At 40.2% G+C, this 20,997-nt stretch overlaps 1 protein-coding gene across 2 annotated transcripts in view; it reads right to left on the bottom strand.

Moving 5' to 3' along the window:
- LOC127413952 (homeobox protein Meis1-like) overlaps window positions 1–20,997 on the bottom strand; it is a 79,707-nt gene that overhangs the window by 48,336 nt on the left and 10,374 nt on the right. For both annotated transcript variants that reach the window (XM_051651533.1, XM_051651534.1), the window contains exon 7: window positions 17,141–17,252. In XM_051651533.1, the coding sequence (XP_051507493.1) occupies window positions 17,141–17,252 (112 nt within the window). The remainder of the gene's footprint in view (window positions 1–17,140; window positions 17,253–20,997) is intronic.

The raw sequence follows: 20,997 nt of genomic DNA, 5'->3' as shown, positions 1-20,997 counted from the left end.
CACTGATATAAAAAGTTATCTGTACTGTAAATACAGTATATGCAACATATTTGCAGTACTTTGAGTATAGTGTCAGAAAAGCGCTATGTAATTGTAAAATTCATTCATTTACATATTTCAAAATATTACACTTTCATATACACTGGCGGCCAAAAGTTTGGAATAATGTACAGATTTTGCTCTTATGGAAAGAAATTGGTACTTTTATTCACCAAAGTGGCATTCAACTGATCACAATGTATAGTCAGGACATTAATAACGTGAAAAATTACTATTACAATTTGAAAAAAACAAATCTGAACTTCTTAAATCAAAAAATCCTCCGTGTGCAGCAATGACAGCTATGCAGATCCTTGGCATTCTAGCTGTCAGTTTGTCCAGATACTCAGGTGACATTTCACCCCACGCTTCCTGTAGCTCTTGCTATAGATGTGGCTGTCTTGTCGGGCACTTCTCACGCACCTTACAGTCTAGCTGATCCCACAAAAGCTCAATGGGGTTAAGATCCATAACACTCTTTTCCAATTATCTGTTGTCCAATGTCTGTGTTTCTTTGCCCACTCTAACCTTTTCTTTTTGTTTTCTGTTTCAAAAGTGGCTTTTTCTTTGCAATTCTTCCCATAAGGCCTGCACCCCTGAGTCTTCTCTTTACTGTTGTACATGAAACTGGTGTTGAGCGGGTAGAATTCAATGAAGCTGTCAGCTGAGGACATGTGAGGCGTCTATTCTCAAACTAGAGACTCTGATGTACTTATCCTCTTGTTTAGTTGTACATCTGGCCTTCCACATCTCTTTCTGTCCTTGTTAGAGCCAGTTGTCCTTTGTCTTTGAAGACTGTAGTGTAAACCTTTATATGAAATCCGTTTTTTTGTATAGCCTTCATTCCTCAAAACAGTGATTGACTGATGAGTTTCTAGAGAAAGCTGTTTCTTTTTAGTCATTTTTGACCTAATATTGACCTTAATACATGCCAGTCTATTGCATAATGTGGCAACTCAAAAACAAACACAAAGACAATGTTAAGCTTAATTTAATGAACCAAATAGCTTTCAGCAGTGTTTGATATAATGGCAAGTGATTTTCTAGTACCAAATTAGCAATTTATCATGATTACTCAAGGATAAGGTGTTGGAGTGATGGCTGCTGGAAATTAGACCTGTCTAGATTTGATCAAAAATTACTTTTTTCAAATAGTGATGGTGCTGTTTTTTTACATCAGTAATGTCCTGACTATACTTTGTGATCAGTTGAATGCCACTTTGTTGAATTAAAGTACCAATTTCCTTCCGAAACAGCAAAATCTGTATATTATTCCAAACTTTTGGCCGCCAGTGTATATAAAACATAATTTCCCAAATCAGTGTAATTTTGTATTGCCAATATGCCCAAATAAATGAATAATAATTGTAGAAATATACATGTATGGCCATATATCTTATTTCTGTTTGGGATAACATGTCTGTGTAAGTGGTTTTGTGTTTATTGTGAGGTGTTCACAGAAGTAGAATATAATAGAATATGGAATATTCTCAATAGGCTTTGTTATAGAAAACAAATGTATACTTCTTGTATACGTCTTTCAATTAATGTTTGCAGGGGGGAAAAATAGACCAAGGTAGGAAATTACACAAAATATTTATTAAGACAATTTATGTCAGTCAGATGAAATAATAGAAAACACAGTAACCAAACTGTATTTAAAAATGAAAAAAAAAAAAAAAAAAAAAAAAGTAACCAAACATTTTCTGAATTAAATGTTCTCTGACTTCTGCTCCTGCAGGATGCATTCTGTCTTGATGTGGGTTCAGTGGATCATCATCATCAGTATCAGCAGCATCTTCATCATCAGCAGCACCAGCATGACCCCCTCTTCCTCCTCAGGAAGTTGAACAAATTTCCATGTTGTGACTGGATTTTTTGAGGAGTTTTGGGGAAAGTCAGTGTGGTGTTCATAAGCTGTAACAGCAAAGATGTTACTGCTTTCACATCCTTGCTGAACTAAGACTTGCTGAGCCACAAGCCATCACCAACCACCTCCATAAAACTTCCCACAGCACAATAATGCAGTGCAGCTAAGAACTGCACTGCTGGACTTATGGCGTAGTTTCTTCTTGTGGCCCTCTGAAGGTGTGGTTTCACAACCTGTAGCAATTCAAGGATCTTGGTCCTTGTATTTATGAATTTTCTTATGATGTCATCATCAGATAGAGGGTCAAGTGGGTTGAAATTTGTCCTTATGTAGGCATTTATATACACTACCTGACTTCTGCGTCGCCTTCTGTGCTCAAGCTGTGGGATTCTTTGTAAAGTCGCCATTGTTGAGCATTTGATACACACATAGATACTGTATTTTTTAGGAGAGTCATTAATACACCTGCTACTGATGCACCTGAGAAATGGATAGAAACACCTTGGTGGCTAATAATCATCTAAATTAACTAGCTAAATGTGTGTTTCATCAATGATTTGTGACATTAATAGGGCACCGCTTAATTTGATTATCAAATTATTGTATTCATCTGTTAATGGGTTTTTGGTTTTAAAATAGGCTGCTTTCATGCTGTTTTTTTTTTTTTTTTTTTTTTTTTCATAGTTTTCATGCTGTGGCTTGGGAAAAATGAGAAGGTCTCTGAGGATTTAAATAAAGGATGTGTTTTGTGTCATGTTTGGCTTATATTATCATGGCTATTATCTTGTGTATTGAGAACATCTTTACATAGACAGCTTTAGTTACTTGACTGTTGTAGTGTATGTGAAGGTGGGTCATCACCACTGCAAAACAATAAAGGTTTGTATTTCATTCCATACATAGGATTCATAATCACACTTACAGTACATAATTTATTAATGACATTATTCTGGTAGTTGATAATGAAGTAATGACATTGCATGAAATGATTCACACAATGATTGCTTACATTTGATCTGGCATTCCAATGCTACTGTGATGCACCAAGTCACAAGTATCACCTATTACATGCTCATTTCTACATGTTAAACTACTGGATGAATTCCCAGTGTATTAGAAAAGCACTAACTCAAAACACATGTTAAAAAATGACAGAGTATTTTTGGTCATCAAATGGGATATTATATTTTGTATTAAAATTCAGATTGTGAAGGGTTTTAACTTCTCTGGATTAAATTATTTGGGCGTCAGCGAACCAGGTATTTCCTCTCTTTGTGCATATAAACGTAAATGTCTATTTCGTGTCTTAAGCAGTTTTTTTTTTTTTTTTTTTTCACAATAAACGGCTTTCTGTCCATGTAAATGTGCTGTTATAATTTGATATCCATTTGATCTCTGCAGAAGTTATTAGTCCACCCCCTGAGTAATGTCATTAACGACAGCTCCACATCGTTGAACCAATGTGGCTCGAACGATGGATGTTTGACATAGTTACTAGGGTTTCGGGAAACACTCGTGACTAGCTAGTTAGTTTCTCTAATGATGCATCGTAGCCTACTATGGTGGTTCAGCAGCGAGTTACGTCGTTGTTCGGGAAATGCACCCCTGGTCAGTGGGCCATCACAGCCTATGCTGTTCATGACCAAAACTTAAGTGGTGAAGCAGGTTGACCAAGAAAGGTTGCTGGTTAAATTAGTTAAAGGTGAAGTGTGTAATTTTTTGCTCCACTAGCGGCACCAAATTGTATTCAAACCAAATCAGACTTGGGGTGCTCATTGGCTCAACCAACGATGTTAGTTTTTGGGGTAGAGATCTCCATGTTTGTCTGACCAATTGAAAACAGGGGGATTGTTTGAAACTTTTCATTATCTTTGCAATACTCTTTACCTCCACTAGTGGCACAGAATTTACACACTTCACCATTAAGAACCCTGATAGAGATACCAGCACACCAGCATCCAAAACACAACATATGCTAGTGACCATTTATGCTGCAAATTTTAATATTCAAGGCAAGAGTTATTAGTCAGTCTGTCATAACTCATGCAGTACAGCTGCTTGCCATTTGAAATAATTTTAAGAAGTGTTCTGACTAAATTTTATTGCCCGTGGTCTGATGGATAGGACCAAGCAGTGGAAACAGATTGGCTTTTGCTTTACACCACATTTGGTCCATGGATGATTTCAAGTCCACCTCTGCCTCTTCCCGTGGATGGAGTCAGGTGACCTGTGCTGCTCTCTCATACTCCCTTAGCATTTAAACACACACTCAGATGACTGTACTACAGCTTTTCTGGTCCAGCAAAACCTCTGCCTTAAGGGTCTGCTATTTGCCGCCTTTTCACTATGCACACATTCACACACTCTTCATTTTCCCAAACACACACACAGAGTTGTATATAAAGAGAGAGAGAGGGGGAAAGGGATGGAGGGAGGGAGGGAAAGAGGGAGGGTAGGGGAAGAAAAGAAAAAGCCAGGTTCATTGTATTAAGGCCATTCACATGGTTAGAATGGACCAGGCAGTGGGGGTTCCCTTTTGCATGGGTCACAAGTGCCTCCCACCTAAAAATATTCAGAACATGCAGGAATTCCTGCGCTATGATTCCCAACAAGAGACACTCAGAGTTGAAGGGAGCTTGCATTGCTCGCAGATGCCCACCATACATTTTTCGTTCCTAAAATACACAAACATTAGCAGCAGTCTGCTGCCAGCAATCACTGGCTCTTCTAGCCAAATATGCCTAGATCCTGAAGCTTCTGACTTAGAAAGATCAATGCAAAGACAAGCAGAGTTTTTTTGCAGAAAATGACATGCGACATGGTGCAATTTTTGCCTCTTTGAGATTTGATCTCAGATGTGATGTGATATTTCCCTGCACATATTTGTATGTTTATGCTCAACTTTCTAAGATAAATACAACAAAAAATCATTTTTCATTTCTTACATATATGATCACAATGACGGACCTGTAATTCATAATTTGGGGAAAAAAAGAGTGTAATTACAACTCTTTCAGCCATACCTCGTGCATCTCTGTCATTGCCTTGCAGCGGGGCTAACAGAGAGGGTATTAGGTGCATAATGTGACTGGTATTCAGTGTGATAATGCCTCTAATTAAACCCGAGTCACCCGTGTGAGCTAGCTGAGAGCTCCTCATGCATATTCCCAGGTCTCTGGGATCAGAATGCTGGCATACCCACAGGTGATGGCAAAAATGTCATTGCAAATGTTACGGCTCTCTTTCGTCCATGTCTGTGTAGGGGTCACTTCCACTGAAGCCCCCGACACGTTGAAAAGCATACAGGGGCCCAGGGGCACAAACACAGCATTAAACCGCCATCTCTCTTGCTCTCTCCCCCTTCCCTCCTCTACCTCACAGGGGAAAATGGTCAAATGAAAGTGTAGGGCCCTGAGTTTACCCTTTCATATCGAGCACTTTTACCGTGTAACTATTGATTTTTCTCCTTTGTAATTTTTTTTAAAATCCGAAGATATAAGGCAGGCAGAAAGAGAAGGCTGGGGAGGTTCAAACGGGAACATTTTAAGAGTCTTCTGATTCCACCGAGACAACACACACACTCAAACACAAAGAGTATACAAACTTTACTCTCTCGCACTCCCTCTCTTTATCTCATACAGCTTTTGACACCTTCTCCAGGGCCAGCTTTGTTCGATATCCAGGCAGACCGGATGGCTAAGAGGAGAGCATTTTTTAAAAAAGGAATATGACTCAACAAAAGCTAAGAGCCTTCGCTGCCTTGCAAAAAAATGCTTTACTGCGGCAATCTGCTTGGAATTCAACTCATGTAAAGGGCGCTTTTCAGGCGCTTATCATCCACTCTTAATGAGTTTAAAAAAATACACACCAATGGCCTAATAAAGACATGATACTCGTCCCCTGACTCTGAAATATGAAATTCAAGCCCCACCTTAAATACGTTACTGACCAATTCAACCTTAGCAATTGTTGCTATATCAAACAAGCTTTTGCTCTTGTCAACTGTGTCAGTCCTGTAAGTTTGGATGGTTTTAAATGGGATTTTTACAAAAGAAAAAAAATATATATTGTAAAACGTAGCAGGTCATAGTAAATGCGATTATAACTAAAGAGTTCACAGCAGAGCGCGTGTATAGTCCATGAACATCCACAGAGCACTTATGCAGAAAGTATGCTTTATTCAGTATCGGTGTAACAGGTAAAGATAGGCAAGGAGGAGGCGGGAACCGGCAGAACAGTCAACATAACTTTAATGATGTAACTGAACTTAAAACAACATAAAACAAACATAAACACACACACACACACACACACACACACACAGCACGGCCACGTGTTTCTCTCTCTCTCCCAAACTGGCATCTCCGGCTCCTCTTTACCTCTCTCTCCCGCTGATTAGTTGACTCAGTGCCAGCCGTGCACCCTCACAGCCCGGCCACGCCCTCCTCCTTGTCACAATCAGCAACAATCAGCTATATTTTGGTAGCGAAATTGTACCAAGGCCATCTAGTTAACTGCGGTTGTCTTCATTATTGGCTTCTGGTAGATAATCTTAATGACACAGGCTGAGATAAGTGCTTTAATGCACAGGGATTTCTCCCACTGTAGCGTATCGCCATCCATTGGTCTGAAGTACAGTAGAAAATGCGAAGGTATTTAGTTGCTAATAAAAGCCTGCTTGGCTTCCCCTGTGTTTGTTAAATGTGGAGAGTGAATAGTATGGCAGAATTAAACATGATGAGTCCTGTTTATAAGGAAAGGGGAGGCACTGAAAGATGAAGGAATCTCTATTAAGTCATCCGAGGGATGAACTGTAACACTAGGGGCTTTTTCGTCTTTTAAAGGCGGCTCTTCATGCAAAGTGGCAGAGCCATTATGTCCATTCATACTGCATTTAACGAAGGCCTCCGTTTCAACCCTGTCAGACTTGCAGAGGCCACAGGAAGTGGAGTAGAGGGGATGTGGGGGAATTGTAGTTCTATCAGCTTGGGGTGAAGCAGAGAGATAAGGCTTAGTAATGGAAGTGACGGAAACAGAGCTGGGCTGAACGTCTGCTTCCTGACTGCAACTGGATGTGAGTGATACCATTACAGCTCGGGCTGTGCACTCCTCCATTGAGACCGCAAAACACAAACACACACGCGCACTTACACATACATTCACACTGAGCAGCGACAGCTCTGGGGACTTTTTTTAGTCAGAACCTTAGCATTTTTTAGGTTATCAACCTGGGAATCTTTCTGATTCCTGCCATTCTTTGACTCATTCAGGCTCTCAGGACATGGGCGGTGATCGGGTTACCACTCATGAAAAAACACACGCACTTATGCACGCACACAAATGCATTCACTCTCTCCCAAGCACACATTAAAGCAAACACACCCTCTCTCCACAAACATATACACCCTCTAAAGGTATACACATATTTGTTTGTTTGTTATCTCTCTTTCACTTCTTAAATCTTAAATCTTAAAAAAAAAAAAAAAAAAAAAAAACGCTTGAGGAGGTCTTTATTTTCCCCCCTAAATCCCTTCAGCAGGTATCCATGTCAAAAGACTGGGACTGGGCACTGTGTGTGGGGGGGGGGAGGGTTGTTTAGTAAGGGTCAGTCCCGGGTCAAGCTTTCGGCCTGTTGTTAACACAGCCCTCCCCCCGGTGCTTTTTGCACCAGTCTCCATCTGCACACACCTCCATCCAGTGCCACTCCAAACCTCCAGCACCCCAGCAAATAATCCCTCTCTGTGAGCAGCCTCTAGTGACAAATACTAAGGTCAAATAGCTTTAGCACACAGTGCAAGGGAAGCCAAATTCTCCAAATATGGAGCTTTGGTGGTGTATGCTCGCATTAAATTGGCTTTCTCCAAATAGGCCTGTAAAATTCTTTAGTTCTTTGTTAGGCTTTATGCATTAATGCTCTTTACGATTGAGGTTCTGACGTGTTCAAATTGAATTACTTCAAGTCATGCTGTAGTAGGTTCAGTCAGATTCAGCAGGGTAAATTTACATGTCAGGGAGGAAAAAACAACAACAATAATGAAGGCTCTGTATAAATGCATAGAGGTAGACATATAGGTCTATCAGAGAGTACAATGTGACCCATTAACAAACATCTCATTATATTGCTTACAAACTGCTCAGATGTCTTTGTAACAGTTCCAGGACCTCCGACGCACAGTTCCAGTTGCTATCGACAGGAAAATGTTCTTGGTGCAGTATTATCGGCAGAGCAGCATATGGCAAACTAGCAGCAGGCCACTCATCCTCATCCTCTTTGGAGGCTAAAATTAGCACAATACTGTTTGTGGCTTTAAGCTGGACTCGAACTCACTGTGATACTGCTAATAAAAAGACTGGCCTCCTGCTTAGAGAAAGAATGTACATTCCTACAGATCGCAGGAGGATTATCCTGCTGGGATAATGCTTTTTTTTTTTTTTTTTCTGCAATGGCTGCTGAAAGATTTATACTTTTTAATCTAAATTTATTTGGAAACAATCTATCAGGCGCTCATGGAGGTTGACAAGCACATCTCCTAGTGGTCGATGGGATATGAGAAAAAGAACTGTCAATGAGAGACATCTTTTTGGCAGAGGATAACTCTGCTAATCTCTTTATCAAAGGCCTAAATAAACTAAAGGCAAGTGCATATCACACAGCCAAACAAGAGTGCCTGTCTAATAAACAAAGAGTTAAAGCCTGTTTGTTTACTGTCACTCACTGTTTCTTAAACTCCCTTCCAAACTTCCCCCTCTCCATCCCTTCTTGTCCTTCCCTTGCCTTTCCACTGTGACCTTCCTGCCCTCTCTATCAGGTGAGCCAAATGGTGATAGCACATCTCTTTTGGTGATATCAGCTCTTTCCTGAAAACTTGGATAGGGAGTATCTGATAGACAGCCAGTGGGTCTGTGCGGCTCCTCGCGGGCCATGCTGAGTAATGTTCACTCAGGTCTTCAACAGGCAGCCTTAATACATTGTGACACATCAGCGATGAGTTGCGCTGATTTCTGTCAAATTCACATGAACCTACGGCACAGATCAGATGCTGGGCCACAGCGTGGGGATTTTTTTAATGGAGCCAAGGGTTTCCCCAGCCATTTGGAGCAGATCTAGGGAAAGCTACCAAGATTGTACAAAATCTGCCTCCTATGTCCTTTATGTCTGTTATGATATTACTCAATCTTTTGTTTAACCCTTTGATGCAAGGGTTATTAAATCACACACACACACACACACACACACACACACACACACACACACACACACACACACACACACACACACACACCTTCTCGCTTCTTTTTACTTCAAAACAAGGATATAGTAAAGCCCAATCTTTTTTTGTTAGCTTTGTTTTGTTTTTTGGGAGGTTTTTTTATGATGAATTTTGAGAGGGTTACATATGTGTAGACTGTAATAGAAAATAGCAGGAGATATTCTAGAAAAATTTAAATGTACGTTGTCATAGATGAAAATAATAATGACATTTAAAGAAGTCAATTCATATGTAGATTTATGAGTAAGGGTCACAGTTTATCACCTCTGGTGGTTTGGATGTACTATTACACCCTGAGTGGTTACTCCTAAAAAGAGCTTTCTAGCGCAGTTTACATGCTATTTCACTGTTGCAATCGATAATCAATATTCTGTTAATGTCTTTTGTATAGTTATATGAATAATCTGATGTTACAATAATGTTTGTATTATACTCAACTTGCTAACTGGAACACCTAATGAAGAGAGACAAAAGAGGTGAAAGTTTTCTGACTTTAACGTTTGAGAGGTTGTGTGAGCAAATAAGCAATGATGACAGTTAGTGGTTGAGAAGGGAATATTTAGCAAATGCCAAAAAATCTGGTTCTGGCAGAGAAAAAGGATTGGTTGAGAATGACTTCCTGTGCACTTGGAGACAGATGCAAAATGTCTACATCATTAACACACACCACAATTATAGCATCTGATCTAAATTTAACATCTGCTTCCCACTTAAACTGAACATCACATAGCAAATCCTGCCCAAAACTCCCTCTCCATTGGACAAAACACAGTTAAGTGTGTAATTTCTGCACCACTAGTGGCACCAAACATAATTGCAAAAATAATGGCTTTGTTTATCCAAAACACTCTCCTGTCTACCATTGTTTGGAGAAACAGTTAATCCTGCTCTATATTCAGAGTATGGGCTGAGCAAATGCTGCCAGGCCAAATTGCAATTCCGTTTGGTGCCACTAGTGGCACAAAAATGCACTCTTAAGAGGATAATGGGTGTATTTACAAGAAGAGATGCAACTTTGCCATAAACAACCAAACATTTTACTATCAGATAAAACAAAAAGGGATCCGAGAGAGGAAGATGGGAATATTGCTATTGACAGCGACCACAGAGTTTACATGGTCAGTGTAAGGGTGTGGAACAGAGAGAAGTGAAGTACTTCAGCAGTAGTTTAATCCCAGAGCAAACAGAAGAGCAAACATAAGTGACACTTTATCATACCAGCTTTATAAGTATTATCTGCCCCGAGACAAGGTCCTCAATCAGGCTCTGAAAGCTAGGTAAAGGTAATGATTAGGAAAGCAGAAGAAACAGCTGATATATGGGGGAAGGGGGGGTGGGTTGTTTGCTTGCACTTTCTCACTTTTCACTCTCCTTTTTCCCACATGACAGAGGGCATCAGCTTAATCCCAAAGGCAAACTGCCCCTCGCTGTGGGAACCAGTGGCGTTTCCCCTTTTTCACCATGGGATCGCTGTGCATACACACAACCTTATCAGGAGTAAGGCCATAAAGCCATTGGTACCCATTGGTTTTGGAGAAAACAAGAGGCATCAATACTGAGATTCAATTGGGTCATAAACAGCTAGCGGTTTGCATTGGACGCTGCTGCATCATTCCCCTAAGTAACCTAACAGAACTTGCGAGTGTCTCCTGAGGACACAGCTCCGTCCAACCTGGTCTCATAGATTCACGTTTACTATACTTAATTTTTTTTTTTTTTACGTGGCTCATTGTACATATCACAGCAGTTTCCTCATGAAATGAATACTAGAGGCGCTAAAACAGCAATTACTTTTTCATTTTCACATAAATCACGAGTAAAACAACAGATTATCAGTTCATAAAATGTACTATTATGCTCAACTGATGGCATGATACATAAGCAATGCAAAGGACCAGGGTATGAGTCCCACAGTGCACACAGTCGATACGTGAGCCGAAAATGTTATAGAAGCATGAAAAAATGATATGGCTGCATCAGCAATTGCATTTTTTCATGTCACATTTGCTTTAATGACACTATCGGTTAAGTTTAGGTTTAGGGTTTTGGGTAGGGAGGTACACTTTGATGATTTAAAACTTGATAGAGCACTGACCTTGAAAACATCATCCATTTGGGAGAAATTTTTACTCACTTTTAGTGCCACATAGTGGATCTTTCGCCTTGAATTTGCCATGATACAACAGAGGAACCACATAATATAATTCTGCAAAAATGTTGCTACAGTCATGTAATATTCAAGAGATTAGGCTTGCCAGACTGTGCCCCTTGCTTGCGTCTCCATGACTTTGTTGTAATGGCTAATTTTAGCCATTTGCAGGCACAATGTGAAATTCATGAGAGCTTCATGCATAGAGGCTTGGAACAAGATGTGCCGTGTGAAATAAAAACTGCTCTTTGATATGGCAGTTCCTGTGAAGCGCTTGCATTTCCAAACACTCACTTGCACTTACTGAAATTGGCACCTTGCTCTCTTTCCTGTGTCCTTTCATCCCTTGCTCTCTTTATCCCTCTCCCTCTCTTCCTTCCTTCTCTGTTCCTTCTGTGTGTATGTACGATGTGATGTGTGATGTAAATGAGAGAACAAAACAGCAGGGGCTGCTCGGGCCACCCGATGCCAGTCTCAGATCCCTGCTCTATAATAACCGCACACCTTTTATCAGCCATTATGCCTCTGATTTAACTAGATTACTCAACGTGCTGCCGCTGATACACAGGGAGCGTGGAGAGCATTAAGCTTCCCCCTCTTGCACAGAGACACTTTTTGCATGCACAGAGGAGAAACTAGCAAGGCAGGAACAACCGCCGACTGACTATACCTGAATGACAACACAGAGCTCCCATTGCTGTTTCAAGCACAGCACACGCACACACCAGGCACGATTAAAGCAAAATACAACAAGAGCATGGAGAGGTGTCCTCTTAACCGCTCAAAGTGTCTGCGCTAAACAAAGGCAGCACTCTGCTGTAAAATCAAAAAGGAAAGTGATCAGCATTGTAGTGCACTCAATTGAGGAAAGCACTGAAAATAGCTCATGAGAAATGCAAAGGCATGTGGGCGGGAGAGAGAAAGGGGCCGGGTTCTTCCAGTCTGCTGGACAATCATTCCAATTAATGGGTGACATTGACAAACACGTGAGGCGGGGCTCAGTGGGCGGATCCAGGATGTTCACTGACATCCTGTCTGAGGCCCTGTCTGCTGGTCAGTCTCAGATGCTAGCCAATCGCAATGCTGAGATGGTGAGTGGGAGCCTGTTAGGGCCCTCGCTCAAGCTGACCTTCACATAGGCTGGTGAAAAAATGACCATTAGGTCAATGTTGACAACAGCACTCACCACAATCAATCTAACAAAATAATGATCAGTTTGATGCCATGCAGCTTTGCACTATACAGACTGAAGGACCAGCACCAAACGAGATGTCAACAGTCCATGTAACATTCACAGGAGAATACCTTGTACTTTGTGCAAGGGCATTCTAAATTTTTCAGATACTTTAGGTTGTTTAACTGCTTTTGACTGAGTGGTTGCATTCTTCAATGGTCATTCCAGTTATGGTCATTCAAAGTAAATTAACTTCTTAGGGGCCGTTCAGACCAAACGCATTCTTGCACTAAAAAAAGCCTGAAGCGGCACAACAAATAGAACAAAACGCAGTTGTCTCCAGATTTGTTTTCAAAAGTTAAAGTTCTTTTTAACTTTCGTCAGCATCTACAAAACAAGGCACTTGTGCGAGACACTGAAAAAACAGTGAGATGTGGTACAACGGTCAAAGATGTTTACATAGAAAAACAATTGATAAACAGTGAGGATTTTCAATTTTAATGGCCTCTAAACTTGCAAACTCACATGTCTTAGGCTCCCACATTCTTAACGCTGTACTGCATTTGAGTCCGTGGCTCTGCATGTAAATTTATGCAGACAATAACAAGAACCTCACAGGAACTATTTGACTTGGCACACATGGGGCCATTTGCAATTGGGTCCTGGTAATTGCTGATTCATATCTGACTCCTGTAGTCATCACCTTGTTCCCGGACCCTTTGATGAGGCAGAGGAAACCCAAAACCTTTCAAAACACTCAGCATGATCACCGCATATGTGAGAGCATGTCATTTTTCCACACGCCCTGCCCTTTTTTCGGTAGGGGTTGATATCACATGCGTTCTTCTGCAGGCCAAGGGTGTCTCTTTTAATCTGGTCTTGCCAAGAGTCCAGAGTGAGCAATACAATCAGAGACTCAGAGGCCATAATATTGATTTGTTTTATTTTTACCCTCTGAGGCTAGAATAAAAAATAGATGATATGATTCCAGAATATGTCCCCAGAGAGGACGGCCGTTAAACAGAGGCAGGTACGTACGAGCAACATCCGAACAGCCTATGCTAATAGACAGGGTCTAATTAGAGATGGGCCGAGCTGGGTCTCTGCTGAACTCCAGTAAGAAAGTTTCTGTGAGCGCAGAGAGGGAGGAGCAGGCTTTGTCCTCCCTCTTCAGGGAGATGCTAGCGTTTTGAAGAGCACAGCATCGTGAGCCAGGAAAATGCTTTCCTAAGTCAGATTGAGATGCTATTTAGGAGCGGTATGGAAAACATGGTGTGGATGGCAACCACTTGAACCATCAGCAGCAGTGCCAATCTCTGTGTTGATGGGTAACAGATGTACTATTTTATGCATGTGGGCACAATCTTCTTCTACAGTTTGAAGGCTTATGGGAATTTGTTATGATGCAGTGATACTGCAACTGCATACAGGCCGTTCTTGTTACAGTCGATTTTTAACACAAAGTTTCAAAGATGCAGGAACAAAACTTCAGTGGTAGCTAGAACCTTTTTGTTTTAGGGGATGGTGAGTTCTGGTAGATAACCAGCACATAGACACTTACTAAAATGCTAATTATGAAGACAGTGAAGCAAGCGGAAATGAGGTAGTGACAATAAAATACAGAGTGGGCAAGCACCAGTTTGGGACAGATTGGCATGGGTTTCTTAGCCAACAGAAGAATTGATTATTAACGATAACTTAATAAACCTTTAAAGACAGACCATACCATGAGCTCTAAGGTTGTTAATTGATAGTATATGCTTCTGCTGAAGACATCAGTCCATGTCATTTCAACTTTAGTTTTTAAAACTCATGTTTAATAGTGGAATTCCTGCCAAAGAACTACACAATCAAAGCAGAGAAAGATCCACAAATCAGAGAATCGTGGCCAACAAAGCATGCCACTTCCATGACGCACTGTGAATGATGCAGTCAAGTTGGTCTCCCTACACTCTCAAATTACATGTATATTTTATATATTTCAGTTTTGCAATTGACTTTAAATATATTGATTTTATACTTACAATCAACAATTTTGAATCAATATTTTTATATTTTTCCATTGTTGTTAATTTTACTATGTCTTTTGCAATGCTTCATAGGATTGTAATTCATTCCCTCATTAAAGACGTTCAGTGAACAGTCTCATTCTTTTGTCTTTCTGCCTGATTTTAAATACCTTTTTGCTTCAAATCAAAGTTGGTAATGTTGTGATTCACCTGAGCTGGTTGGTTTGGTTCATGGGTTAGAACTCTTTTATAAAGTACTTTAGGAAATCACTATGAAAAAAATGAATGGGAATATTACTTCCGGAGCAAAGACTGGAACAAGTTGGCAGGCACTGTTGCGTTCTGTTGGGATTATGATGTGACTCATTAGAGAATGATCTTATGAAGTTAACAGCAATGGTTTATACAATCAGCAATTAACCCATGTTAACATATTGTAATACTTCCTCTAAACCTCCATTGATGTGAATAAGACTGAAGGACTCAAGTGTTGGTCAGGCTTTATGCTGAACAAATTTAGCATACATCCAGGTTCATATCTCAGTCTCTCGATGGTCCTTTCCAGTACTCCATTACACAACAAATAGAAATCCAAAACACTGGGATGAGGGAACATGAGGGTAGGCAGGGGGGAGGAGGGCATAGGGGCTTTAAAAGACTGGTGATAATTGGAAGTATGTGAAAAATTACGTGTCAGTTCGGTCAATACAGTGCAAAGGTCACCGCAAGCTTGAGCCCAAACTCGGCACAAAATGTGCTCATTAAGGCGTCCAATCAGAGTGTGTCGAGCAACCTGGGCCATTAGTCATCGGCCATCTGACCAACTCAGCCGGGCCGGCCTCTCTTGCTCTTATTTCTCATTCTTCATGGAGGGAGAGAACCGGCGCTGGTATATAAACAGTTGCTCAGTCATCTGGAACATAATGTGGTCCTTTCTGCTCTTATCCTGCTTTGCCTGCTGGTTGTGCAGCCCTCAAACCGTTGCCTTGACATCCCTTTCAATAATAAATGAAGTTGCTTTTTGCCTACAGTTTGTTTGAATCCCTCCTCCACTCCAGCACAACTAGCCTATCACAGTGCAGAACAGCTGACCCTGCTTACAGTTTGAATTCTGTCGACATTATGAGGTGAGTGAAGTTCACTTTCATCAGCTTTCATTCCTCTGAGAGGGAAATATTAACCAGAAGATATCCAAGCGTTTTATTTATTTTATTTTATTTTTATTTATTTTTTTATTTATCTTTGAATTTCTCTTCGTCCAGACATTCAGAAATCATGGACTGCAATATAGTAGAGCATATGAAGCCCCAGCAGTGTAAAAGCTCTTATGTTAGACTGTCATCACCAGTGGCGTTTTTCAGACATCCTGTCCATATAGGCCTAAAGGAGGGCTCATTAATGCAGCCTTATCATAACCAGCTGATGGACCAATGCCACATCACCGGCCAGCGGCCGCCTAAACATCTGCTTTAACTCTTGCTCTCTCCATCCACATGCTTGGCTACAGTTTAACCAATGGTCTTAATGGGCTGGTTATATCTGCATAATCAGACAGTGGAATTTTCATAGAATGTACACACTTATTACACGGCTCTATTGAATTCTTAATTCTAATTGGTCAATCGTGGCATTCTTCAGTCCTAGTTTCACATCTCTCGTATCACTCTGCAATCTCACGGATCTTAAAAAAATATGTTTTTGACTCAAATCACTAAATTTATGTCCTTTTGATTATTTATTTGGTAAGTAGCCGTGTAATAAGTTGGATAAGGTAGAGTCAACAAATCCTGATCACCCTGTTAAAGGAATATTCTGGGTTCAATACAAGATAAGCTCAATCACAGGATTTGTGGCATAATGTTGATTACCACTAAAAAATATTTTTGACTCATCCCTCCTTCTTTAAAAAAAATAAAATTGAGGTAACAGTGAAGACAATGGAAGTGAATGGGGCCAATTTTTGGAGGATTTAAAAGCAGAAATGTGAAGCTTGTAATTTTATAAAGCACTTACATTCGTTCTTCTGTTAAAACTTCTGTATTATTTGAGCTGGAGAGTTGTTTAAATCATCAGTCATTTTTGGGTTTTTGGATTTACAGCGTTATGTCATCATGGCAACAAAGTTGTAACATTTGATAACTTTACAATGAAAAGGTTAGTAAGTGATTTTATCACACTAAAATCATGTTAGCACACATATTATTTACTTCTTGTAGCTATACTTTTGAAACAGTGTGTATTAGAACATTTACTGATTGACCCCATTCACTTCCATTGTAAGTGCTTCACTGTAGGTTTTTGCCTTTTTTTTTTTTTTTGTTCCACCATTATGCCACCAATGCCATGGATCAGGGGTGTAGATTCCAGGAGGGAGGAGGTAACCCCCTTAATAATCAAAACAAGCAAGTACAACCCCCCCCTCCCCCCCCCAATATTAATACCATGATCAATGGAAACATGTAAATGCTTCACGCTGCAACACCCCCCCCAAATCTACGACCTTGCTGTGGATTGAGCTTAATTTGTATTGAACTCAGAATATTCCTTTAAGGCTTATTTTGTGATAATGACCAACTGTCTTTACATTACCCTTTACATGTGCATTAACCTAACCTCTCAAAACCTTACCTTGTTCGCTGCTGTTGTCACCGCTGTGTGATGTGTGTCCTCCACTAGACGGTCCTGGTGTGCCCCCAGAGCGTGTGGAAGCTGTATCGTCATGGTCTCTGTTCCATGAGGTCTGCATGGAAAGGAACAGAGAGAGAGAAAGAGAGAGAGAGAATCAGGCATCTGATCACGACCACTGCAGTCGCATGTTACAAAGACAGCCATCCCTATCAAATGTTCCTAATTTCGCTGTTTTCCAGGCCCCTGCCTCATTCTGTAACCTCACATGACAATTTAGTCAGTACAGCTCACAAGAACGATGGATGAAACTAAGCACAGCACGCAGTCGCCAGCTTCCTCTCAAATGCATTTCTCAGTGTAGCAAAACAGAACGCAAGTACTGTCATAAAAAATTACGGCACTATTTTAAATATCACAAACTATACTTGAGGTAATAAACATTACCCGAGACAGGATATCCATAGTCCAGAAACAAAAATAAAACTGTAAACAAAGAAGTATTAGCAATAGCCACTGATTGTGAGTTTGGCTGCAAAAAGACTGAACGTCTACACACACTGACTAACCAGAGATCTCTGAAGACAACAAGGGCCAGTCAGTCACCTCTCTTATATCCCAGAGCGAGGCGAGAGTTTATCTGTGTGTGTGCGTGTGTTAGTGTGAATGTGTGCTCGCTGGTCTAGCAAATCAAAATAAAATAAAATAAGAGCCAATTCTCTTTGGGATTATGAAGGGTAGGAAGGGTAGGTGGAAAAAATGAGTGAGAAATTCTATTGACAATTAAGCTTAGGTGTATAAAGGGGTAGAAAGTGTCAGCTGTTGGGCGGATGGTCTGTGGCAAATGGAGCAGACATGGGGATAAAGAGAAGTGGACGGAACAATGGCGAGCTGGGGCCTGCACACACTCAGCCCCATGCAGGGCCTTCTTGTACTATAGAACAAAACAGATGTTGCCTCTTATCACTGGGCGCCTCCACAAAAGTAACATTAGACTGGGAGGAAAAGAAGCTTGGAGATGAAGGCTGCAGCATCCTTTTTTATGTAAAAAGATGAGTATCAGAGATGATATAACTCATTAGCAGGCCCGGAATCTGCAGGCTTTTTCACGTTTTCTGCGCTGATTTTGGGGGGAAATCTGTGGAATTCTGGATTCAAACATGGTAAAATGTGTTAAAACGAGCTGAGACCATTACGCACTTTTTGGTTGCTGAATGGATAATCAAATTACCCAGAAAATTAAAGGTGCATTCAATATTTTTATTTATTTATTTATTTATTATGACACACCTAGAGGTGTGGATGCAGCATCATTCAAACACAATAGTTTTAAGTTACGGATGCCACTGTACAAATTCATTACTCATAGTCAGCCATGATTAATTCAATAAATGAGTAAAAAGTGTCCATTAACAGGGTGTACTGAGATTAAGCAAGTGGTATTCAGCTGATCATGTGATCATAACATGGCAGCCCCCATAAGGAGACCCTCTCCATGTAGAATAAAACAGCTTTTATAAGCTTACTGATATGACTTCATCTCATGTGAGTGCTCAATTTTATACATAAGTGTTAAAATTACTATTAATTTCTTTAAGAGAAAAACTTATTTGGATTAAGAAAAAGTTAATGAGTGCACCTTTAAATAAACACCATAGTTCAAAAAATGTGTGAATGACAGGTATTCCATATTCTGTGGAAATATGTGGAGCTTTCCGTATTTCTGTAATATATTTTATTTGTGTGTCAAACATTATTCAACTGAAGAAAAAAAGACGTTATTTTTATTTTATAACAAACTAATGCATTTAACAAATCTGAAGCTAGTTAGCAGTTGTTATTGATACATATAAACTTTACATGTAGTTACATGTAAATAATGGGGGGTTGGGGGGGGGGGTTGGTTTTTTACTATACTCTTGGAATGAAAACCACACAAAACACTCCTAGGTCAAAAGATGCATTTCTTTTAGCCAAAAGAAAAAGAAAAAAATGATAATAATAGTAAAATGAATTCGGGAAGGCACAAGCCAGACTGCCTTTGAAAGATTTGCCATGAGTCTCTTAAAAACTTCTTAGGGATAATAGTGCCAGCCACTCTAGATGTATTTTTATTTGTATTATATATATATATATATATATATATATATATATATATATATATATATATATATATATATATATATTATTATTATTTTTTTTTTTTTTCAGAAACAGTCAAACAAGAAGAAAAAAAAAGTGTATTCTACAGCATACCAAATGTATGGTAAGTAATCTAGAACACATGCCCAGGGAGCAAACAGTTAAAACTAAAATTGCCAGTTTCTACAACTTGGCTTTTTGTAAAAGCATGAGAGAGAGGGAGGGAGAGAGAGAGAGAGAGAGAGAGAGAGAGAGAGAGAGAGAGAGAGAGAGAGAGAGAAATGGAGGGAACTTGCTTATTCAGAGCTTTGTGGAAAAGAATGGTACAGCACCCTGGAGACTGAGAACCCCAGAGCCTCCTCGTGTAAAAGGATGTTTTTTACGCACAACAAATCCCACTTGAAAATGTAATTAGAATGAGAAAATAGCAAACTATTGCATTAACTGTAATTGAACAAAAGAGCAGCGGGGCTTGTGGGAGGCTGCCACTCTGCCCCATGGGAATGGGGGAGGGTCTCAGCTGAGGGTGAGTGACATCTCTTGGATGAACTCCAGTCTATTTATAACTGCCCCAAAACTCCCGTCCATCTAACAGCTAATTAATAATAAAGAAAAATTTAAAAAAAAACACAAAAAAACGCAAAAATCGCAGAGCAGTCTACCAGTGAGCAGACACCCGGAGGAAATGCATAGGAGCATGAGCAAAAGAGTAAATATGTGGGCTGAAATGAACAGAGGGTGGAGGTGGTGTGGATGCAGATGGTTACGGGAGAGATGAGTGCCGTACCGGAGAGAATGCTGTCCTGCTGCACACAACAACACACTTGATATATTCACTGTCCCTCTAATGAGCTAGTGAGAATTTATTCAGTTGCCTTTTTTTTTTTTTTGCTCCACCCCTCCCCCTCCACATGTTTTATTTTTCTTCCCTTGCTCCTTTTCTCTTTCCCTCCTTATGAATTCCCCCCCCCCCATCTCTCTCTCTCTCTCTCTCTCTCTCTCTCTCTCCAGTGCAGGATGTAGATTAATTCAATGCTTAATTGTTTAGTAAATTCAATTTTCCACATTCTATTCTGCATAGCTTTAGCTAAAGTTCTTAAATCGGCGGTGCATAGCCCAGGGAGCAGCGTTTGTCATCTGTGCCTTTCCTTTTTTTTTTTCATTACCATTTTCTTCCTCCACCACTTAATTCGCCATGAAAAGATTTTCCTTGCTGGAAATTCTGATTCTGCTATGATCTGTGAGGCATTCCAATTCATTGCATTTTCATTGTGAAGGGCCTTGGATGGAAGCTCTCTTCCTTCCCACATTATACAAGCACTCGTGCAAAAAATATTGGGCTTAAAATTCACTTATAAGCATAAAGAACAAAAATTATGTTCATTTAACTGTACACTTAGATTTCACATTGGAAAGAAAACTCATAAACTCTATATGTTTACAATAGTATGCCTTATCAACTGCTTACTTTTTTGACCAGATCACCAGTGTCTCATTGTACTATTTTTAGTAGGCATCATCTAAATAGCACAACACTATACTCTGAAAGAGAGAGAGAGAGAGAGAGAGAGAGGGAGAGAGAGAGGGAGGGAGAGAGAGAGAGAGAGAGAGAGAGAGAGAGAGAGAGGGAGGGAGAGAGAGAGAGAGAGAGAGAGAGAGAGAGAGAGAGAGAGAGAGAGAGATAGAGAGAGGGAGGGAGGGAGAGAGAGAGAGAGAGA

Source organism: Myxocyprinus asiaticus, chromosome 23, assembly GCF_019703515.2.
Source record: "Myxocyprinus asiaticus isolate MX2 ecotype Aquarium Trade chromosome 23, UBuf_Myxa_2, whole genome shotgun sequence".
Classification (NCBI taxonomy): domain Eukaryota; kingdom Metazoa; phylum Chordata; class Actinopteri; order Cypriniformes; family Catostomidae; genus Myxocyprinus; species Myxocyprinus asiaticus.
This window is presented reverse-complemented; position numbering and strand designations above follow the sequence as displayed.